Source organism: Heterocephalus glaber, unplaced genomic scaffold (assembly GCF_053883595.1).
Source record: "Heterocephalus glaber isolate CG9 unplaced genomic scaffold, H.glaber_assembly_v1.0 deba00001504, whole genome shotgun sequence".
Lineage (NCBI taxonomy): Eukaryota > Metazoa > Chordata > Mammalia > Rodentia > Bathyergidae > Heterocephalus > Heterocephalus glaber.
The window spans coordinates 72,421,730-72,448,491 of record NW_028258324.1 but is presented as its reverse complement, the minus strand read 5'-3'; the positions used below and the strand labels follow the sequence as shown (position 1 = coordinate 72,448,491).

The 26,762-nt window shown below is 63.9% G+C and overlaps 2 protein-coding genes across 8 annotated transcripts in view; one reads left to right on the top strand and one right to left on the bottom strand.

Moving 5' to 3' along the window:
* The window catches only part of Ccdc12 (coiled-coil domain containing 12), a 46,120-nt gene extending 44,104 nt beyond the window's left edge, over positions 1–2,016 (bottom strand). The window contains exon 1 of the mRNA XM_004834992.4: positions 1,744–2,016. The gene's annotated coding sequence lies outside the window, so the exon portion shown is untranslated. The remainder of the gene's footprint in view (positions 1–1,743) is intronic.
* Positions 362–26,762, top strand: Nbeal2 (neurobeachin like 2). 7 transcript variants are annotated; one of them, XM_087187091.1, is made up of 55 exons: positions 362–581; positions 6,363–6,476; positions 7,006–7,094; positions 7,174–7,302; positions 7,397–7,478; positions 7,576–7,700; positions 7,891–7,973; positions 9,721–9,806; positions 9,890–10,172; positions 10,266–10,372; positions 10,740–10,820; positions 12,051–12,134; positions 12,491–12,589; positions 12,976–13,571; positions 13,651–13,783; positions 13,900–14,019; positions 14,378–14,699; positions 14,901–14,983; positions 15,081–15,173; positions 15,485–15,659; positions 15,785–15,918; positions 16,205–16,364; positions 16,460–16,562; positions 16,654–16,807; positions 16,885–17,043; positions 17,191–17,350; positions 17,437–17,522; positions 17,601–18,110; positions 18,666–18,844; positions 18,940–19,099; positions 19,276–19,413; positions 19,508–19,870; positions 19,960–20,109; positions 20,186–20,343; positions 20,468–20,592; positions 20,674–20,809; positions 21,247–21,407; positions 21,507–21,823; positions 21,911–22,006; positions 22,249–22,373; positions 22,459–22,599; positions 22,712–22,842; positions 22,934–23,043; positions 23,144–23,261; positions 23,353–23,450; positions 23,525–23,641; positions 24,251–24,340; positions 24,419–24,528; positions 24,705–24,877; positions 24,992–25,086; positions 25,273–25,389; positions 25,487–25,645; positions 25,724–25,872; positions 26,142–26,277; positions 26,362–26,762. In XM_087187091.1, exons 1-55 carry the CDS (start codon positions 531–533, stop codon positions 26,461–26,463), a joined length of 8,355 nt encoding a protein of 2,784 aa, XP_087043217.1. In that variant the 5' UTR covers positions 362–530; the 3' UTR covers positions 26,464–26,762. The 7 variants fall into 7 exon arrangements, 6 of the variants coding, with proteins under 6 accessions (XP_087043217.1, XP_021112606.1, XP_087043218.1 ...); XM_021256947.2 differs by lacking the exon at positions 6,363–6,476; XM_087187092.1 differs by lacking the exon at positions 10,740–10,820.

Here is a 26,762-nt window from a genome sequence, read left to right as displayed (position 1 = left end):
CTCGCAAGCGCAAGGACCCGAGTTGGATCCCTGGTACCAAAAAAAAGAAAATAAGTAAAAAATAAAAACGGCTGGAGCTGTAGCTCAGTGGGAAGCCCTAGGTTCAATCCTTCAGTGCCGGGGAGGCGCCTAGAACAGAACCTGGCTGGTGGTAAGCGGGACAAGTGGCCGTCACGGGGGGGGTGGGGGGGTGGGGGGGTGGGGGGGTGAGTGTCAGCCGTGGGAGCTCTGAGGCCGAGAGGCGGAGTCTCCCGGGCCGCGGGGCGGCGCCTGCCCCTCAGGTCCGCTCTATCCGCTCCGGTGACTCCGGCTCCTCCTCCCCGCGCGCTCTCGGCGGGCCGGGCCGGGAGGCGGGGCGGGAGGCCGAGGCAGGAGGAGGCGGAGCACCGGCCTCGGCGGCAGGCAGGGGACCGGGCTCGGACTTCCCCGGCGCGCTCCGCCCCTGGGCCTGGCCGGGGGCAGCTGGAGGCCGGCGCGGAGGAGGAGGCCGCGACAGGTGGCGGTCGGCCGGGCCGGAGCCGGGTCGGGCCATGGCCGCCTCGGAGCGGCTCTACGAGCTGTGGCTGCTGTACTACGCGCAGGTGAGCCCGCGTCGCCGTGTCCCCGCGTCCCCGCGCGCGCCCGCCGCACCTGCGCCCCGCCTTCTGGTGTGCCCGGCCCTGCGCACACGTGCGTGCCCACCCTTCGCACGGGTCCCGCCCGCCTGGAGTTGTGCCGGCCGGACCCTGACCCTGTACAGCCGGGGACACTGAGGCCGGGGACGCGGTCTGCATGTGGGCGCAGCGGGTGGGGTGGTCGTGGCTGAGGGGCCGAGGTGGCCGGGGTCCCCCCACCCCGCGGGGCAGGGAGGTGCGCTACTGCTGCGGGGCGGACTCGAGTCCCACACACGCCCCCAGAAGTTGGTGACTGGCTCCTCCCACCCGCCGTGTTCTGGGGTGGGGTGGAGTGGGGCGGGGTGGGGGGCCAGGCGGAAGCCAAGAGGCCTTTCCTGAGGAGCTGCCACCCCTCTTTCGGGGGCTACCGAGGGTGGCCTCGGAGGGTGAGGGCAGTGATCCGACCTGGTGCCCCCCCCTCTGTCACACGCCTTCTCGCGCTTTCCTCTGCTGGCTGCGGGAAGGGATCCAGGCGGTGACCCCTCCCTCCCTGCACCTGCCTGGCATGAGCTCCTGGCTCAGGTGTGCCCCGGGCACAAGGGATCATTGTGCTCCCCAGCGTCGTGTCACCGGAGGAAGTTCGTGCCAGACCTGTGATCCCGGGGCCGCCGGTTGGGTGGGGGCTCTGGTTGTGAGAGGCCCAGGCCCGCAGCAGAGGGCAGTGCCTTCGGAAGACCCCTTCTGGTGGGACCCACACCGAGGGCTGTGCGCCTCTACTTCCCGGCGGGCAAAACCGGCATGGCCCTGACCTCAGGGTTCGCCTGGACTTAAGAGAAGAGCGGCCACTGTGGCTGCTCCGGCTCCCCTGGCCCCATTGGGTCCCCTGGCCCTGGGCTGTCTCCTCTCCAAGGGCTGGCCCTGGTGAGGGAGCAAAGGGTCTGGAGGGAAATCTATCGCTGGCCTCCTCCCTCGATTGCCCTGTGGCCTGGGGCAGCTTCCTGGTCCTCAGTTTCCCCATCTGTGGCCAGGTGAAGAGGGCCCGAGCGGGTGATGCGTGTAAGAGCTGTTAATGATGGTGCTCCTGAGGCTGGACTGCTGGCTTCCTTGTCCGTCTTATCTGCCCCCCACCCAGAGCTCCCCAGCCGCTCACCTCCCAGGGCCGTTCTGGGGCACAGGCTGTCTGCTGGTAACCTTGGAAGGCAGGGCAGGCAGGCAGGGGGCAGCCTGGGGCGGGGCAAACAAATCCAGGATGTGAGAGCAACCCGGAGCCGGAGCCGGGAGGGGCGCCGTGGCCACCACCAGCGGGAGAGGAAGCCTGGCAGCCTCCCGCTGCCTTCCTTCGGGCTCCCAGGCGCTGTCCCGCCCCTTGGTGCCGGCCTGGGGAAGGAACGGCAGGCGAACTGATGGTATTGAGAGACCCTCGCCCCCAGGGGCTCAGCGCCACCCAGCCAGCCACACCTGCGCCCCTCCCTGCGCTCTGAGAGCTGACCTCAGCTGGCAAACCTGTTTCCCCAGTTTGAGTCTGGGTGAGGTGGGGGGCCGCCCCCTTCCTGCCCTTCCTCTTCCTTACAGACCCCTGGTCTGCCCTGCTGCCCTGAGGGAGGAGACTGGGAGTGAAGGTCCACCAAGAGCCCTGGTGGGGAAACCAAGGCAAGGTCCAAACGAGATCATGAGAACAGTTCCTTAGCCAGAGGAGGCTTAGTCTGGGGGTGGAAGCCTCGGGTGGGACCCCACTGGCTGTCCCTCTGCGGGAGCTGTGCTAGGGCTACTTTAGTCCTCCCCGAGCTTGCTCCCCCGCCCCTTGACCCTCAGGTATTCGCTGAATCACTGGACAGGAGCTAGGCCCTGCAGCAGTGAGCAATCCAGGAAGCCATCCCGGAGGAGGTGAGGGGACAGGAACAGCAAGAGCAAGCACATGGCAGTGGGAAATGGGAGCAGGCCCTGTGGATGGGTGGGGGCCATCGAAAGGACTCTGGGGACTGGGGTGCAGCACTTGCCTAGCATGTGCAAGGCCCTGGGTCCTATCCCCAGCCCTCCAAAAAAGAAAAAAGACAGAGAGCTCTGAAACCAACAGGGCTTCCTCAGGGAGAGCTAGAAGGGTGGTGGGAGGGGCAAGGGGGCTGGAACAGCACCTGGCAGGAGGGCACTTGGGCAGCCTACAAACGCCCATGCAAATCAGCATGCAAGTGAGCAGCCCCATTTCAGGCTGAAGCCCTGGTATTTCCCAGCAAAATGCGGCGGGGGGGGGCGGCAGGTTTCAGGTGCGGGCCCATGGGAGTCCCCCAGCCGTGCCACTGAGAAGATCAGGCCGGGACTGGAGCTGACCTTATCCTGCTCATCCCTCTGGCCTGTCCCTTACCCCTGACCCACAAGCTCTGCCAGGCCCTCTGCCCTCTCCAGGATCTGAGCTGGGCCCTGTTCCTTCCTGAACCTCACTCTACCATCTTGAAATAAAGGGAGGTTGCTCAAAGGGGCAACTGGGGTTTCTCCAGCCGGCCTCTATTGCCAAGAGAGAGGAACTGAGGTGTTGGGGCCATTAGCACTGAGCTGGGGGCCGAGGGAGGAGCTGGGAAGCTCTGGGGTTGTTATGGCAACTGGGGAGCTGATGGAGGTGTGGCATCCCCATGGAAACAGGGTCAGTTACTATGGGGACCCTGGAAGGAGATTCCCAGTTTCCATAGTGATAGGAAAAGGGGATGGTTAAGGGGATACCCAGATGGGTATCACAGGGAGCTGAAGGTCCACCCCTTTCAACATCTCTTCTCCACAAGGGGCCAGAGACTGGCCCAGCCACCCCGGCACTTACCTGACTACTGTCCTCAGTTGTCCCTGAGTTGCCCCCTCTGTCTAACTTCCAGTCTCCCTGCTCCATCCCATGGCCCGAGGTCCTCCAGCCTGGCCCGCAGTCCTTGTGAGGTAGCCGGAGCCACCTTGGCCTGACACTGCCCTCCTGCGCCCGATGCTAGGCCCGAGAGGCTGTCCTCAGCAGACCCACCACGCCTGTCCCATTTCCGCCCTTCGGTCCCCGGAGATGGGGTGCTCTGACTGTTGAGCTGTGATTGGTTGACTCTCCGTACCTGTTCTGAGCTCCTCCCAGGGGCTACAAACAGGCTTGACCTTGCTTGCCAATGAGCCAGCCTTGGCCCTGCCTTCACCCTCTTTAGCAACCCCACCTTCTGGGGCACCAGACAGGGTGGGCTTGGGAAGGTGCTGGCCCCCCAAGTACCCTGCCAGGGCGAAGCTCAGAAAGCAAAGCACACTTGGGCCCATAAGGGTGGGAACAGTGAGTGATAGATAACCTGGGGCACTTAGGTTTGGAGTGCTGAGGCTAGAGGTGAGGGGCACCTACCCATGCAGTGCCTCAGATGTGGGGAAGGCTGGGTTTGATCTAAAGATGAAGCTTGTCAAAGCCGGGCATGGTGGGGCACACCTGTAATCTCAGCACTCAGAAGGCTGAGGCAGGAGGATCTCCACAAGTTTGAGGGCAGCCTGGGCTATGGTGAGTTCAAGGCCAGCCTGAGCTAGGTAGAGAGACCCTGTCTCAAAAAACAAAAAAGGAAAAGAGTCGTGCCAGGGTGGTGACTGATGTCTCCTGGAGGGCCTGTGTGCTGGGTTGGAGCAGGTCAAGCAGGGTCTGGAGGAGCGGTGCTCTGTGGTCCCCATCCCAGTGGCAGACAGCGCCTCTTCCCCTGCTCCAGCCATGGGCAAGGGTCTCTGGGTTACCTGAGTTCCAGCAGAGGGGCAGCCCTGTCCACCGAGCCCTGGGAGCCCCTCAGCTCGAGCACTCCGAGTCTTCAGGGCCGGCAGCACAGGTCGAGTCCCTGTAGGACTGGCCACCGGTGCTCATCCCCAGGGACACCGGCCTTCCTCACCCCAGCAGGGCCTGGGAGCCACTTCAGAGGCCCCACACCCCCTGCAGACCCCAGGAGGCCGCTGCACAAAGCCCAGGCCTTGCCCGCTGGAAGCCACAGGCCTGGGCGGCCACAGGCTCGGTCCCGTGTGAGCTTTCTGAGTGGATGAGGGAGCCCAGGCTGGGGAGGCCCAGCCGGGTGATGGCTGTGAAGGGCAGGAGTCGCGGCAGTGGGGGCGCATGGCTGGCTCAGCCGTGAGCCTCTGACCCAGGCAGGAGGCGAGGGCTTGGTCCCTTGTGGGCTTTTCAGACGCAGCAGAACTCCTGTGCACAAAAGGGCCCCTCATTTTGGGTGAAAGATGCCCAGCTTCACTGGGGGTGGTTTGGGGTAGAAGAGGGGACTTTTTTTAGATAGCAAAACATTTATTGGTACATTTTAGGCATACATAAGGATAACACTCATCGTAGGGAATTTGCACCTGTGCATGGTACATCCTGCCTTTTTCCCTCAAGCCCCTCCCCTCCCTATGTACAGAAGCTTTGTTTCCATTTTTTCCTTCTATTTTCACTGTTTTTCTTGTCCATTCCTTCCTTTCTCCCTCCGCCTTACTCCCCTTCTCATTTGAACATTTTCTTCCCATTTCCCAATATCTATTATGCATTTTAGTTCTTATTTCCACTTTTGGTTTCTCACATCAGAGAATTTAAACATGTGTGTCTGATTTATTTCACTTAAGAGTATAGTCTTGGGCGAGGGATTTAGCTCAGTGGTTTCGCCGCCTGCTGCGCAAGCACAAGGACCCGAGTTCGATCCCTAGTACCAAAAAAGCAAACAAACAAAAGAGTATAGTCTCAAGGTCCATCCATTTAGCTATAAATGCCTAATGCTCATCCTTCTTTATGGCAGAGTAGTACTCCATTGTATTAAAAAAAACCCCACATCTTTATCCGTTTGTCAGTTGATGGGCATTTGGGCTGTTTCTAAGCTTTAGCTATTACAAACTGTGCCGCTATAAACATGGGTGCACATATATCCCTGTGGTGTGATGCTTTTAATTCTTTTTGGGTTTTTTGGGCTTTTTTTGGTACCACGGATCAAACTTGGGTTCTTGCGCTTGTGCAGCAGGTGGCAAAACCACTGAGCTAAATCCCCAGCCCAATGCTTTTAATTCTTTTGGGAAGGTACCAAGAAGGGGAATAGCTGGGTCAAATGGAACCTCTAGTTTTAGTTCTTTGAGGAATCTCCACCCTGATTTGCACAGTGGTTGCACCAGTCTGCGCTCCCACCAACAGTGGAGAAGCGTTCCTTTTTCCAAAGAGGGGACATTTTTGAAGGCAGACAGGTCTCAGGGGACCTGTGGTCAGCATGGGCTGGCTGGTTCGCAGCCAGGAGTGATCCTGGGCTTGGCCGGGAGGAGTGGTGCACTGCTGTTATTGCAGGGATATCTCTGGGAAGCTGAGTCAGGAGGATTGCTGTGGGTTCGAGGCCAGCCTGGGCTGCATAGCCATTTCAGGGTGCCTCGGGAGTTTGTGGGCCTGGCCTGTGGGAGGGGGCCATCCACCCAGAGGCGGGTCAGAGGTCCAGGCCTGGAGCAGCCTCAGGCCCGCTAGGTGGTGACTGTGATGTGCAGGCCTCCTCATCCTCTCCTGTCCTGTCCGTGGCCCACCTCTGGCTCCGAGAAAGGAGGCTGCTGTCTGCATTCAGCCCAGCCTGTAAAACTGGTCTCTGGCCCACAGGCCCCACCCAGGGCAGGGCAGGGCGGCCCCGAGGTGCCCCAGGCCGCACCCCTGGCGCCTGGCAGGTCCCTCGAAGCCTCTCTCGCTGGGCCGGGGTGCCCGGCCCCCCCACATCCCTGCGGTCTGCAGGGAGGAAGCCGCCCCCCTCCCCCACCGTGACTCTGCGCTTCCTGCCCCCGTAGGGCGGGCAGGAGGAGACGTTTCCCGTTCACACCAAAGTTTCCCTGGTGGCGCCCAGACCCAGGCTCCCCGCGGCCCCCTTGCCCATGGAGCCTGCTCTGGGGCCTGGGGTCCAGGTAACGAGCGAGGGTGTGTGGAGGTTCCAGGGCAAGGTGGGGCCTCTGAGGGATGCTGGCCCGTAAGTGTTGGGGTGTGCGTGTGCCCGGGGTGCCTGACCAACAGTGCACACTGTCTGAGGACCCCCGGTCCAGGAGGGTTTCCCAGAGGCGGTGGCTGCAGAGCTGGGAGAAGGAAGCAGGCGAGACACAGGCCACAACTTCGAGTGGGCGGCAGCCGGTGCCCTGGAGACCTGGTTCAGCCCCAGCGCCAGTGTGACCCTCAGCCACACCCCACTTCTGCCCCTCCCCTGCCTGTGTCAGGCCTGTGGATTCCGGAGGATTTGGGGGTGGGGCTAGGAGCTGCATGGGGTCCTGGGAGAGGGGTCCGCAGAGGCTGACCTTCCAACTTCCGGTCCTCCCTCGCTGGCTCCACCCCCTCTGCTCTGCGGTGACCCCTGTCCCTCCCGTGTCCCCCTCCGTTCCTCTCCACCTGTCCACACCCTGTCCCTCCCCTGCTCTCTGCACCCCTTCACCCCATCCCCTGCAGAAGGACCTGGGTTACCTGCAGCAGTGGCTGAAGGCCTTTGTGGGTACCTTTGAGAAGAGCATCTCGCTGTCCTCCCTGGAGCCACGAAGGTGAGGCTCGCTGTGCAGGAGCAGGAGGCCCAGTGCAGGGTCCCGGCAAGCCCCCAGTGACGCTGCTCCCTTCCTGCAGGCCGGAGGAGGCGGGTGCGGAAGTCCCGCTGCTCCCCCTGGATGCCCTGCACGTGCTGGCCGAGCAGCTGGACCACAGGGACCTGGGGCAGGCTCTGCTGCTGCTCAAACTCTTCATCGTCCTGTGCAGGTGCCCCCTGGTGTCCCCCCCACGCGGGCAGGGTCATGGGAAGGGGGCGTGGCGCGTGAGTGTGACCTCCCTTCCCCATCACTCATGGCCTCAGGAACCTGGAGAACGTGGAGGCCGGCTGGGGCCAGGTGCTGCTGCCCCGGGTGCTGTCGCTGCTGACCGGGCTGGTGGCCGAGGTGAGGGGCACTCTCGTGGGGCGGCAGAGGCAGGCAGCAGCTATGGCCATGGCAGGGCTGACCCGTCCTCCTCCTCGACCTCTGCCCGCACCCACAGCTGAAAGGACACCCCCCACCCCGGGAGGACCAGGGGGCCCAGCTGGAGAGCGTGGCCCTCCATGCCCTGCTCCTCTGTGAGGGCCTCTTTGACCCCTACCAGACCTGGCGGCGCCAGCACAGTGGGTGAGACCCAGCCTCAGGCAGGGAACCCAGAGGGGGCCGCTGCGGAGAAGTGGGGGTGGCAATTGCGGGTGCCGGGGCTTTGCTGTGCACACCTGGGCCCTGGCGCTGGCTGGAGGAGGGTGGACGAGGGGGGCGATCCAGGCGTATGGATCCCAGAGCCTCGCCTCATCCCCACCTATCCCTACCCCAGGGAGGACATCAGCTCCAAGGAGAAGAGCAAGTACAAGTTCCCTCCCGCTCCTTTGCCCCGCGATTTCAGCGCCTTCTTCCAAGGTCAGGCCCCGCCCCCTGGCCCTGCCCCGCCCCGCCTGGCCCCGCCCCCAAGGCCAGGCTGTCTCCTCGCAGTTCCCGGACCCTTAGCCGAACAGCAACTGCTTGGTGGCTGCGGCCAGGCCTAGGGGAGTCATGGTGTTGCGGGGTTCCAGAGGCCGAGTAGAAGTTCAGGGGCAGAGGAGAGAAAGGACACGCTGGGCAAAGTAACTTTTTTCCTGGGCTGGACTGAAGTGGGGTGTTGACCTGCACCCTGGATGCCCCATCCCGCCTTCCTGGTCCTCCTCTCTGATGTCAGAAAACTCCCCAGCCGGGGATATAGCTCAGTGGTTTTGCCCAGCCACCCCCTTCCCGGGGTCCCTCTCTTTGCTCTGGAGAAGAGTGGCCAGGCCTTGAGGGGTTCAGGGTGGGCAGGGTGCGGGAAGGTGGTGGCCTTTGGGGTGCACAGTGCCTCAGTGAAGTATAGGGAGCTGCCCGCCCGGTCTGAAGTAAAGTTCAGCAACTCCAGGAGAGGAGGCTCCCTGGGGAGCAACCTGCCTCAGTTTCCCCCTGAGCACTGTTTTGTTTTGTTTTTCTACTGGAAATTGAGCCCAGGGCCTTCCCACCGAGCTACATCCCCACCCTCCACCCCCACCCTTTGGGGGGGGGTGAGACAGGCTGGCCTCAAACTCATGGCAACCCTCCTGTCTCTGCCTCCCAAGTGCTGGGATTACAGGGGTGTGCCACAACACCTGGCTTTTTGTTTTTTTGTTTGTTTGGGGTTTTTTTCGTACTGGGGATCGAAGTCTGGACCTTGTGCTTGCCAGAACCACTGAGCTAAATCCCTGGCCCATCTGGCTTATTTTTATTTTGAGACAAGATTTCACTAAATTGCTTAGTTGGCTGGGCTGGGCTGGGAATTTACAGTCCCCTCCCTTAGCCCCCCAAAGTGCTGAAATTACAGGCATGCACCACCATGCCCAGCTGTGGGCCCTCTTGAAACAGAGGAGACTTGGTGCCCCCCAGTGAATCCCCTGGAGGTGGCCAACCCCCAAGCCCTGCAGGATTCAGTCCTGCCCACCCAGCCTTTCTCCTGTCCCCTCCTTTAGGATGCTGTTGCTGCCCCACCACAGGGTCTGCCCACAGGGTCCTCTCCCTTCAAAAGCCCTGTCCCCGGGGGGCCTTCCCCTTCCCACCTGAGTCACACCCACACCTCCCACATGTGACCCCTCGCTGGTCCCTTCTGCTCTCCGGGTCTCAGGCCCCGGCCAGGCATCCTGTCGAGCTTTACTGGGGCAGGGCCAGGTGGGCCTCCCACAAACGAGGCTGTGAAAGCCCCTAGAAGTCCCCAGCCGGGGCTCCAGGTGGGAGTGGGGAGGGCATCTGGACAGTTGACACAGCAGGGAACCCCAGCAGGGTTTGAACCACGCTGTCACCAGGCAGAGGGAGGGGGAGATTTGCATCTGAGAAACTAAACCCTGGGTCACTGTGGGGAAGTGGTGGGGGATGTGCTCATCCTGCAGCCCCCCACTTTGGGGCCTAAGAACTGGGGAGCTGGCTAGGGTCTGAGTGCAGGGCCCTGCGTCCCTGTCCATGTCCCCCAAGCATGGAGCCATGGAGCCGAGGGTGGAGTGAGTACTCTTCCTCAGGTGGGGTCTCTTATTGGTCCAGCTCCCACTCCACATCCCGCACCAGGACACCACTTCCTGGGCAGTCTGCTGGCCCCGGCCCTGCAGCTTTGGTGACCCTGTCCTGTGCCCTCTGCTTGCAGACACCTTATGGGATGCTGACCGCCTGCCCCCGGTGCTGCTGCTGCGGCTCATCCACCTCTTCGGTGCTGTCCTCGCGGGAGGAAAGGTAGGCGGGGAAGGCGAGCTGGTGGGCCTGGGCCTGGGTCTCCCACTGAGCCCCCTTCTCTCCCCTGCTCCGCCGATCTGCAGGAGAATGGGCAGATGGCGGTGAGTGCCAGCTCCGTGCAGGGCCTGCTGGGCGTGGTGCGGGACTGGGGCCGCCGGCCAGCCCAGGACGCCCGCCTCGTGCCGCTGGCGCTGGAGGCCCTGGTGGGTGCTGTCCACGTGCTGCATGCCAGCCGCACACCGCCCCGCGGGCCCGAGCTCCGCACTCTGCTGGAGGGCTACTTCCGTGTCCTCAACGCCGACTGGCCGGCTAGTCCTAGCTCGGGCCCCAAGGAGGCCCTGGTCGCCCTGCGGGTCAGCATGCTCGGTGGGTACTGTTCGGGTGGACGTCAGAGAGGAAGGGGCAAGGCTGCTGATGCTGCTGCCGGGCTCGGTGAGCCTGACCTTCAGCCTCTCACAGACGCCATCCCCTTGATGCTGGCCTGTGAGGACCGGCCTGTGCTGCAGGCCACCTTCCTCAGCAACAACTGCTTCGAGCACCTCATTCGCCTCATCCAGAACAGCAAGGTGGGCAGGGCTCAGGCTGGGGTGGAGGTGGCAAGCTGCTGCCAAGCAGATGTGGCCATGGTCTGTTTTGGGGAGGTCTGGGGCATGGGCACAGCTTGTCCCCTGGGCCTAAGCACGGCTCTGGATGGCTCTGAGCCCACAGCAGGGCAGCATTGTGGGAGGAAGGAGCTGCCGGCCCCTCCTCTGAGCAGAGCAGGGGGCTCAGCCCCACTCCCAGTGCCTGGCTGGGGCACTATGCCTGGGACTCAGGGTGCCACTTCCCTCTGGGGCAGAGCCCTGGCAGCTCCCCTGGTCCTGCTCTAACCCCACCTCTCCCATCTCCCTCCTCTTCTTTGCCCCCTCTACCCTGTGCTCCCCTCCCCAACAGCTGTACCTGCAGGCCCGGGCGCCCCCTGAGGGGGACAGTGACCTGGCTACCCGGTTACTGACTGAGCCCGATGTCCAGAAGGTACCACCCCGGGGCTGCCCGGCTCAGGCACCCCCTCCCTGGGCACTGCCCCCAGGCTCCTTCTTGGAGCCCTTTCTGCACTCTGGCATGGGGGTGAGATGCCTGGCAGTGGGGTGGGTACCCTGTGCTGTCTCGCCCACCTCCCAAGTCCTTCCTAGAGCTGGGCGGGAAGTGGTCCATCGCACGCCTGGTATCAAAATTGGGTGCTGGGGTGTGGCTATGCCAAACACTGGAAGGAACCTTCGAAACTCAGCCACCCACCCCATTTCTCAAAAGGGGACTCAGAAGACCTGATATGGAGGGACTCCACTCTTGTCGCTGGTGGAGGCAGGGGTCCCCGGCAGGGCATCTCCTACCCACCCTTAGCAGGTGCCTGGGTGCTCCCTGAGCTTCAGCCTGTGCTGTCTCACCTGTGTGGAGCTCTAGGAAGCCCCAACCCTGGCTTTGTCTCATCAGGCAGCCCTGTGTCCACTGTGCTGTGGTCATTTGCTGAGAGCCTGTGCGTCCTTTTTTTTTCTTTCTTTTTTTTTGATACTGGGGATCAAACTTTGGGACCTTGCACTTGCAAGGCAGGTGGCGGAACCACTGAGCTAAATCCCCCCCAGCCCCCTTTCCTTTTATTTTTATCGACAAAGAAACTGAGGCCTGGAGAGGGGAAAAGGGTTGCCTGAGCCACACAGGGGAGCTAGCCAGAGCTGGGACTAAAAGGCCCTACAGCACTGAAATCAGACTTAGGGCCTACTGATGCTGGCTCTATATCCCTGTCTTCCCCTACCTGGGGCAGGGCAGGGAGCAAGCAGCATGCCCCTGGCTGTCAGATCCAGCCAGGCTGAGCCAGTGTCCCCACCTGGGTCTCAGGGCAGGGGCACGGTAGGACAGAGAGGCTCGAAGGTTCTTCTGGTTGCAACATCCTGTGGTTGATTGTCCCACCCCCACCTGCTGTCGATCATGTGGGTGATGGATGGGCACCTGCTGGCTGCTTGCACGTGTAGGGGTGCCGTGTGAGTGTCCACCATGGATCTGTCCCCTGAGTGGCCTCGGCTTCCTCCCAGGCCTTTGTCTGGCCAAGCTGCTCACAGAGGGTCTGGGGACAGGGTCGTGTCACAGCAGTTGGGACAAGTAGAGGGCCTGGTACCCAGACAGGCCTGCTGATCCAGCACCTGCCAGGTCCCCCAGCATGGGGTGCAGTGCGCTGCCAGCTGTGACAGCCTGCACCCGCCTCTCCCCAAGGTCCTGGACCAGGACACAGATGCCATCGCCGTGCATGTGGTCCGCGTGCTGACCTGCATCATGAGCGGCTCCCCGTCAGCCAAGGTGAGGACACCTGGGCCTGGCCTTGGAGGGGCTCGAGGCAGCGTTCAGTGGCCCACAAGAACCCTGCCTCCTGGGGCAGAACGAGGGAGCTGGGGAGGTGCCCGCCCTGGCCTTGGGGCACAGTGGGGCACCCTGGGCAGGTGTGGTCGTCAGTCTGTGCTGGGAGCAGGGTACCCAGGGTCAGGGCAGGTCCCATCTGCAGCCTCCCAAGGGGGACCAGGGCTCCATCCCTCTGGTACCTCTCACCCCAGAGGCAGAGCCAGGCAAGGGAGCCTCAAAAGATGCCCTCCAGGGTCTCTTCATGCCCCAGGGCGGCCTGCGAGCTCAGGGGCTCCACACCATGCTCCCCCCCGTAGGAGGTGTTCAAGGAACGCATCGGCTACCTGCAACTCCAGGAGGTCCTGCAGAGCCACGGGCCGCCCACCCACAGGCTGTTGCAGGAGCTGCTCAACATGGTGAGGGCAGGTCTTGGGGTCAGGGTCACCTGGGAGCGGGAGGTCACCACCCAGCAGGGCTGTGCTGCCGGTGGCCTGTACACAGTGTGACCCGTGGCCCAGCCACACCGTCGGGGGTCCCTGGGGTGAGGGTTCTGTACTGTGGGATCATCCTAACAATTTGCTGCTGGGGGCTCAGCCAACCCAGGCTGTACGCTGAGGCTCAGAGGCAGGCAGGGCTGGAGGATTATTGTCAGAGGTCACGATCCCCACATACCTCTGACTGTGAGCAGAGGGGTGGTGCGTGTTGCTTTCCCATGCTGGAGGCAAGTAAACCACGACAGGAAGTCCTGCCATGGGCAGGATGCCACCATTGGCTGGGGATTATCACAGTGTCTCCCCTACAGGCTGTGGAGGGTGACCACAGCATGTGCCCGCCTCCACCAATCCGCAACGAGCAGCCAGTGCTGGTGCTGATGCAGTGGCTGCCCGCATTGCCCACCGCTGAGCTGCGGCTCTTCCTGGCACAGCGCCTCCGGTGGCTGTGTGACAGCTGTGCTGCCAGCCGGGCCACCTGTGTGCAGGCAGGCCTGGTGGGGTCCCTGCTGGAGACGCTCAACACGGGGAGTGGCCTGGGGGCCCGGTGCCAGGAGCAGCTGCTGGCCTTGCTGCAGGCATTGGGCCGAGTGTCCCTGAGACCCTTGGAGTTGCGTCGCCTGCTGCGCCCCCCGTCCTGGCTGGACTTGGACGGAGCTGAGGCCGAGAGGGCTCGTCATGCGGGCGCAGTCATCCGAGCACTGTCGGGCATGGCCCGGCACCAGGGTCCCACACGTGCTCTGCGCTACTTTGACCTCACGCCCAGCATGGCGGGCATCATGGTGCCACCTGTGCAGCGATGGCCAGGACCCGGCTTCTCCTTCCATGCCTGGCTCTGTCTGCACCCCACGGACCCAGCGCCAGCCCCAGTACCTGCCCGGCCACTCCAGAGAAAGCAGCTGTACAGGTGGGTGGCTCGGGGGATCGGGGAGCCACTGCCACAGGGAGCAGGAGGAAGTGGGCATAACCAGCTTGCCCGTCCCCAGCTTCTTCTCCAGCAGCGGCTTGGGGTTCGAGGCTTTCTTCACGGCAGCGGGGACCCTGGTGGTGGCTGTGTGCACACGGAAGGAGTACCTGACCATGAGCCTGCCTGAGGTGTCCTTCGCCGACTCTGCCTGGGTGAGCCTTGGCCTCCGTCCATCATGGCCCAGTGGGTGTGTGCATGCGTGTGTGTGCATGGGGCAGGGGGCAGGCCAAGTCCCAAATCCAACCTCATGTCCCGGCTCCTCTTCCAGCACTGTGTGGCCATTGTCCACGTGCCTGGGCGCCGGCCCTTTAGCCAGAACCTGCTCCACGTCTACAAAGACGGCCATCTGGTCAAGACGGCGCCCCTGCGCTGCCCCTGCCTCAGTGAGGTGTGTCAGGCTGGGGTTGGGGAGCCCTGGGGTCGGCGGGGGGCCTTGGAGCACTCGGGGTGAGGTAGGGCCTGGAGGTCCTGCATGTCCTCCCCTCCCACCCTGGGCCTGGGAATTCAGCCTCTAGAAAAGCCAGGGAGGCATGGTGGTGCATGCCTGCAATCCCAGCACCCGAGAGGCGGAGGCAGGGGGATCACCTCGAGTTCGAGGTCATCCTGGGCCACACAGTGGGACCCTGTCTCGAAAAAATTCAGCCTCTGGGGTCTGTGCGGCCATGGGGGTCCCCAGGAAGAAGCGGATGTAAGTGGTGCCTCAGGCTTTTCTGTGAGCTGACCAGTCCCCAACTCCGGCCCCGCAGCCTTTCTCCTCCTGCTGCATCGGCTCTGCTGGGCACCGTACAACGACCACCACCCTGGGGCTGCCCGAGCCACCCGTCCCTACGGCCCTGGCCCACACGTACCCCTCCCTCACGCGCTCCCAGTCGGTCCCGGCCTCCACAGGGCTGGGCTGGGGGTCCGGGCTGGTGACCCCCCTGCAGGAGGGCAGCATCAGCTCCACGCTTGCAGGCACCCAGGACATGCGGTGGGGCAGCCCCACGTCCCTGGAGGGTGAGCTGGGGACTGTGGCCATCTTCCACGAGGCTGTGCAGGCCGCCGCCTTGCGGACGCTGTGTGCCCTGGGTACGTAGCCCCCTGTGCCCGGCCCTGTGGCTGTGCCACTGTCCCAGGACCAGGGACTGTGTTTGCCGAGGGGCCATGGGGAGGCACCAGGTGTCCAGGGCTTAGAGGGAGTTGCTAGGACTCTGTCCTCAGGTCTGGCTGGGGACAGGGTGTGGCCAGAGCACCCCTATCAGGAGATCTGAAGCCCTCGAACCTCCCCAGGGCCCAATGAGCCAGCGCCCTTCAAGCCCGAGGGCGAACTGCACGATCTGGGAGTCAAGCTGCTCCTCCATTACTCCCCGCAGGTATCTGGGGCCAGAGGGGGGCTGCGCTGGCTCCCACACAGCCCGCCACCCCTTCCTCTGCCCAAGCCTTGCCACCTGCTCACCCCCCCTTCCCCAGGCCTGTAAGAACAACATCTGCCTGGACCTGTCCCCCAGCCACACGCTGGACGGCCGCCTGACAGGACACAGGGTGGAGACATGGGATGTGAAGGTGCGCGTGGCAGGCCTGAGTGTGCGACCTGGGTGTGAGTGAGGCTGGGTCCTGCAAGGGCCCCTGCTCAAAAGAGCCAAGCTTCAGCCACGGGAGGGAGGGCGCAGCTGTGATCCCAACACTTGGGAGGCTGAAGCACGAGGATCCCTCTGAGTTCAAGACCAGCCTGGGCTATATAGTGAGAGCCTGTCTCAAAAAAACAAACAAACAAATAAGATGGCCAAGATTTCCTGGATCTGGGCCCCCTGACCAGGGACACCGCAGGGCAGGACACAGGGTGGGGCCACCTCTCACCACCACACCTCCCCCAGGATGTGGTGAACTGTGTGGGGGGCATGGGTGCCCTGCTGCCCCTGCTGGATCGAGTGGCTGCACAGCCGCAAGAGGCCGAGGCAGGGCCAGCTGAAGCACATGATCTCGTGGGGCCTGAGCTGACCTCCGGCCACAACACCCAGGGCCTGCTCCTCCCTCTGGGCAGGTCTTCCGGTGAGTGTCCCAGGGCCTGGGTCGAGGGACAGAATCCGGGCATGATGCGGGTTTGGAGTGCTCCAGGCCTCGTGGCCACCGCCAAGCCCTTAAGCCAACTCTGTCCCCTTTCCGGTGGGCGGCAGAGGAGCGGATGGAGAAGAACGCGGTGGCTGCCTTTCTGCTGATGCTGCGGAACTTCCTGCAGGGCCACACTGGGAACCAGGAGAGCCTGGTGCAGTGCCAGGGGCCCGCCATCGTTGGGGCCCTGCTGCGCAAGGTACGGCCTGGTGGGGCGGGCGGGGTGGGAGACTATATCTGAACCAGGGGATCGAAAGGCGGAACCCCCTGTGGGGGGCATTTGAGGGCAGCCGGGGTCCTGGGAAAGGGCAGCCAGGCAAGGGCAGCGGAGCCCCAAAGCAGGTGGCACCTGGCCCTTAGCGATGGCAGGAGCCGCCGAGGGGTATAGAGATGGTCACATCTGCATCTGTCCGCTGTGTCATTTGTGGCTGGGACATTAGGTGGGCAGAGCCTGACATCTCGGCCCGCTCCTCCTCCTGCTGCAGGTGCCCAGCTGGGGCATGGACATGAACGTGCTCATGTCCGCCCAGCTGCTGATAGAGCAGGTAGCCTCGGAGAGCAGGGGGCCCCTCCTGTACCTGCTGTACCAGCACCTGCTCCTCAACTTCCACCTCTGGACCCTCAGCGACTTTGCTGTGCGTCTCGGTAGGTGTGGGGGGAGAGGGGTGACCCCGACCTGGGAGCCCTGGCGGTGTGGCTAGGCCCGAGGAGCTGAGGGTGCTCTGTGGGTTCCCCCTCAGGCCACATCCAGTACATGTCCAGCATCATCCGAGAGCACCGACAGAAGCTGCGGAGGAAGTACGGGGTCCAGTTCATCCTTGACTCCCTGCGTACCCACTACGGGTGAGGCTAGTGGGACGCGGGACGTTTGGGCAGCGGCCCTGGCCCCCGCTCCCCACCAGCCTGGCTAATCTCGCGCTCCGTCCCCTGCCAGCCCACAGCGGGAGCGCCCCCTGGTGGTGGACGACCTGCGCACCGTGCAGACCTCCCTCCTGGGCCTGGCTCGGGAGTTCCTGGTGCGGAGCTCTTCTCCTGAGGACCTGCAGGTCCTGCTGAGTTTCTTGGCAGCTATGGGTGATGACAGCCAGGTAGACTGGAGGTGGGCGAGGGTGAGGTCTGGGGGAGAGGTACAAGGACCAGGTGGTGAGCGATCTCACGTCTGCAGGTGGTGGGCGTGCTGGACCTGCTGCTGGGCCTGCTCCAGGCCTCCTCGGCACAGGACTTCCTGGCTGTGTCCCTGCTGGAGCCTGGGAACCTTGAGGTGCTGCTGGCCCTGCTGGTGCGGCCAGGGTCCCTTCCCCTGCTGCCAGACCGAGTTTGTAAGGTACACCCTTGGCATCCCAGGGCAGCCATGGGCCTGCGGGTGATACCGCCTTCGTGGGCCTCTCCTGGGGCCACACTCCCGTGCAGTGACTCCTTGTCCTAGACTAAGTCCTTGCCCGTAATGACACCAACCCCACGGCCCCCACAGATCCTACTCAGACTGCAGCAGAACGAGGGGCTGCCTGAGCGCAGCCGCCAGCGGCTCCGCCTGCGAGACAGTGGCTTTCTGGGCCTCGCTGCCTGCCTGCCCGAGGGGACTGTCTCCCCTCAGCTCTGCCAGGGCCTGTACAGGCTGCTCCTGGGGGCAGGTACGGCCTGGCTGGGTGACGAGGGCTCACATCCCAGCCCTCCCTGCAAGGGCCAGCCCCTCAGGTTTCCTCTGCCTGTCCCCTAGATGGCCTGAACATCTCAGACCTGCTGGCTGTGGTGCAGCTGTCCCTCCAGACTGACCTCAGCGTGCGCCTGGACATCTGCCGCCAGGTGAGTGAGAGAGGAGGGCTTGGGGCGGGGCTCGGCAGGCAGCTGGGTGGCCCCTCACGGCTGTGTCCTGGCCTGCAGCTCTTCCACCTCATCTACCGACAGCCAGACGTCGTGCGGCTGCTGGCCCGGCAGGCTGGCTGGCAGGATGTGCTGACCCGGCTGTATGTCCTGGAGGCTGTGGCAGCCAGTGGTGCCCCACCCTTGGCCCCAGAGCTGCCCACCTCCCCCGAGCCAGGCCTGCCCCCCTCATCCACTGAGTCCCCGGTGGACCTTTCTGACGTCTTCCTGCCCTCAGACAGCCCCGGTCCCGACCCTGATGCCTTTTACCAAGCTCTCTCCCCGTTCTGCACACCCTTTGACCTGGTCCTGGAACGGGCCAGCATGGGCTCAGGGACCACGGCCGTCAGCGGCAGCAGCAGTGGCACCCTGACCCCGGCCAGCCAGCCTGGCACCCCTTCCCCCCTCGACGGGCCACGGCCTTTCCCGGCTGCCCCTGGCCGACACAGCTCCAGTCTCTCCAATGTGCTGGAAGATGGCAGCCTCCCCACTGTGAGCGGGGACAACGCCTCCAACACGAGCAACCCTCAGGTGAGGAGGTGCAGGTGCCCGGGCTGGCAGTGAGGCCACTTTGAAGGTGTGGCCGTATCTGACACCACAGCTGAGGCTGCAGTAGGGCCGGGTGCTGCCCCCTGGTAGCAGTACCTGCAGGGTGCCCTGGAACTGGGCAGTCATGTTGAGCCAGGTGGGGGACACCAGCCAGGCTTTGGGGGGTCCTCGAGAGAGCTTGTAGGAGCCAGGCGTGGTGGCACACACCTGTAATCCCAGCACTCAGGAGGCTGAGGCAGGAGGCTCGCTGTAAGTTTGAGGCCAGCCAGGGCTACAGAGTGAGTTCAAGGCCATCCTGAACTACGTAGTGAGACCCTGTCTCACAAAACTAAAAGAAAAACTTCCCAACTTTCTCCTTTAATTCAGACTGGTGACCCCAAACCGTTCTTGCAGGCCCTGGGTTGCAGGCTGGTTGTTAGCTGAATTTTCTGTCATCCCTACCCATGGCGGGCAAGGGGTGCTCAGTGGGGCCAGGGTGGGGGTCAGCCCGATCCCCGCTTCCCAGCCCGCCGCCACATCCCCCTCCTGCGCCCACAGCAAACTCCGGAGGAGGAGCTGTGCAACCTTCTCACCAATGTGCTGTTCTCGGTGACGTGGAGGGGCGTGGAGGGGAGCGACGAGGCTGCCTGGCGGGAGCGTGGCCAGGTCTTCTCGGTGCTCACCCAGCTGGGCGCCTCGGCCACCCTGGTGCGCCCCCCTGACTGCATCAAGCGCAGGTGTGAGGGCAGCTCTGGAGGCTGTGGGGCTTTCGGGAGCCGGGGAAAGGGCGGCAGACAGGGAAACACCCGCTTCCCTTACTCGACCCCCGCAGCCTGCTGGAGATGATGCTGGAGTCTGCACTGGCCGACATCAAGGAGGCCGCCCCCGGGGCGCTGGCCAGCCTCACCCAGCAGGTGCTGTGGTTGCTCCGGCTGCTGCAGGACTTCCTGTGTGCCGAGGGCCACGGGAACCAGGAGCTGTGGAGCGAGAAGGTTCGTGCACTGGGAGGGGAGGTGCACCGTGCATGCAGGCCATGCCCCGTGCACAGACCCGACCTTGCCCACTCCCCGTGGATGCTTGGGCTTCCTGGGGTGGTGACATCTGTCAAGAACATGCTTTGTGTGTGTGTGTGTGTGTGTGTGTGTGTGCGTGTGCACACGCACGGCAGCTCTTTGAAGGTGTGTGCAGCCTGCTGGATCGCCTGGGAGCCTGGCCGCACCTGGCCAACAGCACAGCCGAGCTCCGGGAGATGGCACAGGTTGGCCTGCGCCTTGTGCTCGGCTACATCCTGCTGGAGGACCCGCAGGTGAGCATGAAGGCAGGAGTGGGAGGGGCGGCAGGTACGAGGAGCGCCTGGTGCACCCTCACCACCACCATCCCTGGGCCATGTCCACCCACAGCTGCACGCCCAGGCCTACGTGAAGCTGCACATGCTGCTGCAGACGGCGGTACCCACCGGCCGCGAGGAGGCCTGCTACGTGCTCTCCAAGCTGGAAGCTGCCCTTGGCCGGGCGCTCTTGGCCTCCCAGGAAGAGGGGGCCCCCGAGGGTGCACAGCCCCTGGCCGCGGCCACAGCCACCGCCTCAGAGCGCTGCTCATGGCTGGTGCCACTGGTGCGCACACTGCTGGACCGCGCCTACGAGCCGCTGGGGCTGCAGTGGGGGCTGCCCTCCCTGCCGCCCACCAACGGCAGCCCCACCTTCTTCGAGGACTTCCAGGCCTTCTGTGCCACCCCCGAATGGCGGCAGTTCATTGACAAGCAGGTGTGTGGGAGTGGGGACGGAGGGAGAGGAGCAGGACTTGGTGGGAGCGTGTGCCCGTGACCAGTCTGCTGTCCCCACTGGTCCCACAGGTACAGCCCACCATGTCGCAGTTCGAGATGGACACGTATGCCAAGAGCCACGACCTCATGTCAGGCTTCTGGAACACCTGCTATGACATGCTTATGAGCAGTGGGCAGCGGCGCCAGCGGGAGCGCACACACAGTCGCCAGGCCTTTCAGGTGCGTGGCCCAGGGTGGTGGGCACAGGGCCAGAAGCAGCCCGCTGGGACTGACCAGCCCCCTTCCTCTCCCGCAGGAGCTAGTGCTGGAGCCGGCCCAGCGGCGGGCGCGCCTGGAGGGCCTGCGCTATGCTGCGGCGCTGAAGCAGCAGGCTGCCCAGCACTCGGTGGCCCTGCTGCACTGGGGGGCCCTGTGGCGCCAGCTCTCCAGTCCCTGTGGGGCCTGGGCGCTAAGGTGGGCAGGGGTAGGGCTCGGCGGTAAGGGAGCAGCCTGCATTACCTTTGGTATAAGGCCTGGGAGGAAGAGGGGTCTCCAGCTCTCTGCCTACCTGTGACCACCACCGGGGACCCATCTGCAGGGACCCCCCAACCCCCCACTGGAAGCTGTCCAGCGCTGAGACATACTCACGCATGCGTCTGAAGCTGGTACCTAACCATCACTTTGACCCTCATCTGGAGGCCAGTGCCCTGCGTGACAATCTGGGTGAGAGAGGGTGCCTGGTTGGGTCCACTGGTCGGTGTGTCTGTTCTGCCTCTCAGGCTGACCGCCCTTGCCCTCTTGCAGGGGAGGTCCCCTTGGCACCCACCGAAGAGGCCTCGCTGCCTCTGGCCATGACCAAAGAGGCCAAAGTCAGCACCCGGCCCACGGAGCAGCAGGAAGACGAGCTGGAGGAGGATGAGCTGGCTGGGCTGGAGACCCCGTGAGTGGCAGGGCTGGGAGCTGGCCCTCAGCCCTTGGGATCCGACAGGGTGGCAGGCAGGGCCTCCTCCTGCATGCAAACACCTGCTGAGGGACTGGCTCCTGGAGTCCAGGTCCTTTCTGGGGTACCTGGGAGAGTCACGCAGGTGACAGGGTTGATAACTGCTCTTTATTTTACTTAGTTAGCAGTACGGGGTATTGAACCCAGGGCCTTTGGACTGAATTGCATCAGAAGCCCTTTCTATTCTGAGACAGGGTCTCACTAAGTCACTAGGCTGCCCAGGCTGGGCTTGAACTCATGATCCCCTGCCTCAGCCTCCCAGAGTGCTGGGGTTACAGGTGTGGGTGGCACAAGTGTGTAGACCTCAGGACTTGGTGGCCTTGGGGTGGCCAGCAAGGGCTGCCAGAGCCTTAGCTGAGGTGGGTGCTGGCCCCCAGGATGGAGGCGGCAGAGCTGGACGAGCAGCGCGAGAAGCTGGTGCTGTCGGCTGAGTGCCAGCTGGTGACGGTGGTGGCCGTGGTCCCGGGCTTGCTGGAGGTCACCACACAGCATGTCTACTTCTATGACGGCAGTGCCGAGCGTGTGGAAACGGAGGAGGGTGCGTCCTGGGGGTTGGGGTGCACGGCACGGCAGGGACCCGCGGAGGCCGGGCTGGGGCTCAGGCAAGCAACTCCTGCGCCTGCTGTGGCTCCTGCAGGCATCGGCCATGACTTCCGGCGCCCTCTGGCCCAGCTGCGCGAGGTCCACCTGCGGCGCTTCAACCTGCGCCGCTCAGCACTCGAGCTCTTCTTCATCGATCAGTCCAACTACTTCCTCAACTTCCCATGCCGGGGCACAGGGACCGCTGCCTCCTCTCCCTCCCAGGCGCCCCGGGCCCAGCCCCGCACTCCAGTCCCCCACACTCAGGTCCGCAACCAGGTGTACTCCTGGCTCCTGCGCCTGCGGCCGCCCGCCCAGGGCTACCTGAGCAGCCGCTCCCCTCAGGAGATGCTGCGCGCCTCAGGCCTCACCCAGGTGAGAACCCGGGTGACATCGGCGTCCCGAGAGTCAGGGGATGCTGAACAGCCACCAGCTCACCTCCCACCTGCCTTTGCTCCCCAGAAATGGGTCCAGCGGGAGATTTCCAACTTTGAGTACTTGATGCAGCTCAATACCATTGCGGGACGGACCTACAATGACCTGTCTCAGTACCCTGTGGTGAGGGCCCTGCCTGCCTCCGCCAGCCTGCTCGGCGTGTGCTCCCTGGGGGCTCACTGAGTGGGGTCCTAACTAGCTGTGCCCGAAGCCTTGGCGCTGTTCCCTGCCACCCTCAGTCCCACCCAGCCTGGGCCTGGCTCCTGCTCTCCACTGCCGTCTCCCCTCCCCTCCCCGTGAGCAGGCTCTGTGCCCATCTGGGCAGGCAGGACCCTCATGTGCCCCTTCCCTGGGTGGGTGGCCAGTTCCCCTGGGTCTTACAGGACTACGTGTCCCCAACCCTGGACCTCAGCAACCCGGCTGTCTTCCGGGACCTGTCCAAACCCATCGGTGTGGTGAACCCCAAGCATGCCCAGCTCGTGCGGGAGAAGTGAGCATGTGGGCAGGGAGGGCTCAGCGGGGTGGGGATGGCGAGGGGAGGAGGCTGCTCCTGATTCCCCCACCCACGGCCCCAGGTATGAGAGCTTCGAGGACCCGGCGGGCACGATCGACAAATTCCACTATGGCACCCACTACTCCAACGCAGCGGGCGTCATGCACTACCTCATCCGAGTGGAGCCCTTTACCTCCCTGCATGTCCAGCTGCAGAGTGGCCGGTGCGCCAGGGCTGCGGGCAGGGAGGGGGCCTGGCCCTGCCCCTCCCCTCCCCCCCACCCCGTCCTGCTCCCCCCATCTCTTCACCTTGGCCTGTGGCCCACCCTCCACCAGCTTCGACTGCTCCGATCGGCAGTTCCACTCGGTGGCCGCAGCCTGGCAGGCGCGCCTGGAGAGCCCGGCCGACGTGAAGGAACTCATCCCCGAGTTCTTCTACTTCCCGGACTTCCTGGAGAACCAGAATGGTAGCATGGGGAACACTGGCTACCATGGGGGTGAGGAACCTGGGGTGGTGAGGATGCACCAGGGGACACTGCCGACCTGGCTCTCTGCTAGGCTTCGACCTGGGCTGCCTGCAGCTGACCAATGAGAAGGTGGGCAATGTGGTGCTGCCCCCATGGGCAAGCTCTCCCGAGGACTTCATCCAGCAGCACCGCAGGGCTCTGGTGAGGAGGTGACCACTCACAGACCGGCGGGGGGCCAGGGCAGGGGTCATGGCAAGGGGCTTCCACTGTCCCTGGACTGGTGGCCCCCTCACGCCCCCAGGAGTCAGAGCACGTGTCTGCCCACCTGCACGAGTGGATCGACCTCATCTTCGGCTACAAGCAGCGGGGGCCAGCGGCGGAGGAGGCCCTCAATGTCTTCTACTACTGCACCTATGAGGGTGGGCATGCGCTGCACACTCGCGGGGGCTGGGGTGTAGATGCTGGGGGCAGAGAGGCCACAGGGGGAGTCCTCGCCATTCTCCCTCACAGGGGCCGTGGACCTGGACCACGTGGCAGATGAGCGCGAACGCAAGGCCCTGGAGGGCATCATCAGCAACTTCGGGCAGACTCCCTGCCAGCTGCTGAAGGTGGGGCCAGCTTAGCTTGGGGGGCGGTGGTCACGGTGCCCAGGCCCCGGTGCTGACTGGCCACGTGTCTGCAGGAGCCACACCCACCCCGGCTGTTGGCAGAGGAAGCCGCCCAGCGCCTGGCCCGTCTGGACACTAACTCCCCCAGCCTCTTCCAGCACCTGGACCAGCTCAAGGCCTTCTTTGCAGAGGTGAGGCGGCCGAGGCCTTGGCATCCATTGAGTGAAGTGGGGTGAGTCCCGCTGTCCCTACCCAGCACGTGGGAATGCTGAGTCAAGCGCACTGATTGAGAGGCACCTTGGACTATGCACTGGACACGGGAGGAATATGGAGGCAGGAGGGAAATCCGCCTTCTTGAGGGCCAGGACGAGCTGTAGACTCACCACAGAGTCTCTCAGGTCTTCGGGAGGTGAGGACGGAGGGGATGTGGCCTTGGACGCCTCCCTGCCTGCTCCCGGAAACGGTGCCCTGGGGTCTGATGTTTTTCGACTCCCCTCTTCCTAGGGGAGAGGGGACGTGGGGCAGCGGGGTGGGAAAATCAAGGCTGAGGCCAAGCTTGATGCTCTGGAAGGACCTTGTGTGTCCATCCCGGCCTCGCGCTCACTCTGAGATGCCCTCCTGCACGTCCCCCGACTCTCGGGCCTGTTTCTTGGAGGGGCCTCTGCTCCTGCATCACTGAGTCTGGCATGTCTAGTGGTGGAGGCCAGAGGAAGGGATGGTGCCCCAGGAAGCAGGCTGCTGGCTTGGCCCTCCCAGCCCTGCTCTTTCCTCTTCTCCCAGCTTGTGCTTTTCCCCCACAGGTGGTCAGTGATGGCATGCCCCTTGTGCTGGCCCTGGTCCCCCACCAACAGCCCCACTCCTTCATCACCCAGGGCTCCCCAGACCTGTTGGTAGGTGCACTGGCCAAGGACCCCACCTCCACTCTCTAGCTCTGCCCCAAACCCACCGGTTCCCCCCTCTGCCTGCAGGTGACTGTGAGTGCCAACGGGCTGCTAGGCACCCACAACTGGTTGCCCTATGACCGAAACATAAACAACTACTTCAGCTTCAGCAAAGACCCCACCATAGGCAACCCCAAGTAGGACACAGGGATGGGGCGGGGCGGGGTGGGCTGTAAATGCTCACACTGTGAGGCACCTCCCCACCCAAGAAGGATGTCCCCCAGCACCAGGGGAGGGGTCTGGCCAGGATCTCCCAGGGCCTGGGTTTCCGCTCTGTGGCCTGGCTTCAGCTACTTCTCCTTCTTTGGGTCAGGATGCAGAGACTGCTGAGTGGCCCATGGGTGCCAGGCAGTGGTGTGAGTGGGCAAGCTTTGGCGGTGGCCCCTGACGGAAAGCTGCTCTTCAGCGGTGGCCACTGGGATGGCAGCCTGCGGGTGACTGCATTACCCCGTGGCAAGCTGTTGAACCAGCTCAGCCGCCACCTTGGTATGAGCAGCCTTGCTGCTGGGGAGAATGAGCCATGCAGGTGCAGGGTGGGTTCTGAGGCCAGTCAGAGCTGTGATGACAGTGTCCTGCCTGCGTCCTCCCCGCCCTGTGCAGATGTAGTGACCTGCCTTGCACTGGACACCTGTGGCATCTACCTCATCTCGGGCTCCCGGGACACCACGTGCATGGTGTGGCGGCTCCTACAGCAGGTGTGCCTGGTGGGCAGCCCTGTGGGGACCAGAAGCCCAGGCCTGCAGCCCATCTGCCCTGGTGGCCCTTGCCCTCCACCACTGTGAGCCAGGCTGGGGCTCTCTGGCCTTGGACATGGCCTTCTCCTTCCTGACCCTCAGCCTTCTCATCTGGGCCCAGTCCTAAGCCAGCCCTGGTTCCCACAGGGTGGTCTATCAGCAGGGCTGGCACCAAAGCCCGTGCAGGTCCTATACGGGCACGAGGCTGCAGTGAGCTGTGTGGCCATCAGCACGGAGCTTGACATGGCTGTGTCTGGGTCTGAGGTGCGTGTACACGTGTGCCCAGGGGAGGCTGGGTGTGCTGGGTACCGCCCTGTACCCCAGAACACCCTGCCCAGCATCCTAAACTACCCTTCCACAGGATGGAACTGTGATCATACATACTGTACGCCGGGGCCAGTTTGTGGCAGCACTACGGCCTCCAGGGGCTGCACTGCCTGGACCTGTGTCCCACCTGGGCCTGGGGCCTGAGGGGCAGATTGTGGTCCAGAGCTCCACGTGGGAACGCCCTGGAGCCCAGGTCAGGGGAAGGGGTGCCTGGCAGGCAGCGGGGCAGTTGGAATGGGGGCTGGTTGCTGACATGCCTGTCTTCCTCCAGGTCACCCATGCCTTACACTTGTACTCAGTGAATGGGAAGTTGCGAGCTTCGCTGCCCCTGGCAGAGCACCCTACAGCCCTGGCGGTGACAGAGGACTTTGTTTTGCTCGGCACTGCCCAGTGCACCCTGCACATCCTCCACCTGAACAAGTGAGCACCACCTCATATGAATTCATGGCAGAGAAGGGGGGGTACCCCCGTGGACCCACACACTGTACACATCTGTGGGGACATTCTAGCTTGCCGCATTCTTCATGGGGCGCTCTTGCCCTGCAGGAAATCCCCTTATGTCTGAGGGTTTCAACTTAGCCACCCTCGAAATGAGGACGGGTGGGGGAGGGGTATACGGGATGAGCAGGCCACATCTGGTGCGAAGTCCCCTTGGGGTTACGAATTCTTCACACCCCTGCCTGCTCCAGACTGCTCCCGGCCGCGCCCCCGCTGCCCATGAAGGTGCCTATCCGCAGTGTGGCGCTGACCAAGGAACGCAGCCATGTGCTGGTGGGCCTGGAGGACGGCAAGCTGATTGTGGTGGGCGCAGGGCAGCCCTCCGAGGTGAGGATCCGGACGGGGGGGGGGGCTCGAACCCGCGGGGGGCCTACCACCTAGCTCATCCCACGTCCCTGCCACCCCGACCAGGTGCGCAGCAGCCAGTTCGCGCGGAAGCTGTGGCGGTCCTCGCGGCGCATCTCCCAGGTGTCCTCGGGAGAGACCGAGTACAACCCCTGCGAAGCGCGCTGAGCTCGCTCACGAGGCTGCTCAGGCTCCGCCCCGGCACCCTAGACCCAGGAGGCCCCGCCCCGCCCTCTGGGATTGACGGGTGGAGTCGCCGGAAGTCCGCTCCTCTTCGGCTGAGGGCTGGAGACCCAGGGCCAGCCTTCGCGGCTGTGCCGGCACATTTTGCACAGTCTGGGCCGGGGATCCCCAGCTCCCGAGTCCCGGTCCCCCTATCGAAGCACAGGACCGCCGTCCGTGGCCTTAATCCCCAAAGGCGGTCCCCGCTTGCCCGTTCGCAGCAATAAACCTGGCCTAGTTTTGTA

Bases quoted from the DNA above. Each gene is read 5' to 3' on its own strand.
- Nbeal2 (XM_021256932.2), top strand. From the start codon at position 6,823: ATGGGGTCCTGGGAGAGGGGTCCGCAGAGGCTGACCTTCCAACTTCCG. The intron at 7,095-7,173 runs GTGAGGCTCGCT...CCCTTCCTGCAG, and splicing joins TCCTCCCTGGAGCCACGAAG to GCCGGAGGAGGCGGGTGCGG. The intron at 19,871-19,959 runs GTGTGTGGGAGT...CTGGTCCCACAG, and splicing joins GGCAGTTCATTGACAAGCAG to GTACAGCCCACCATGTCGCA.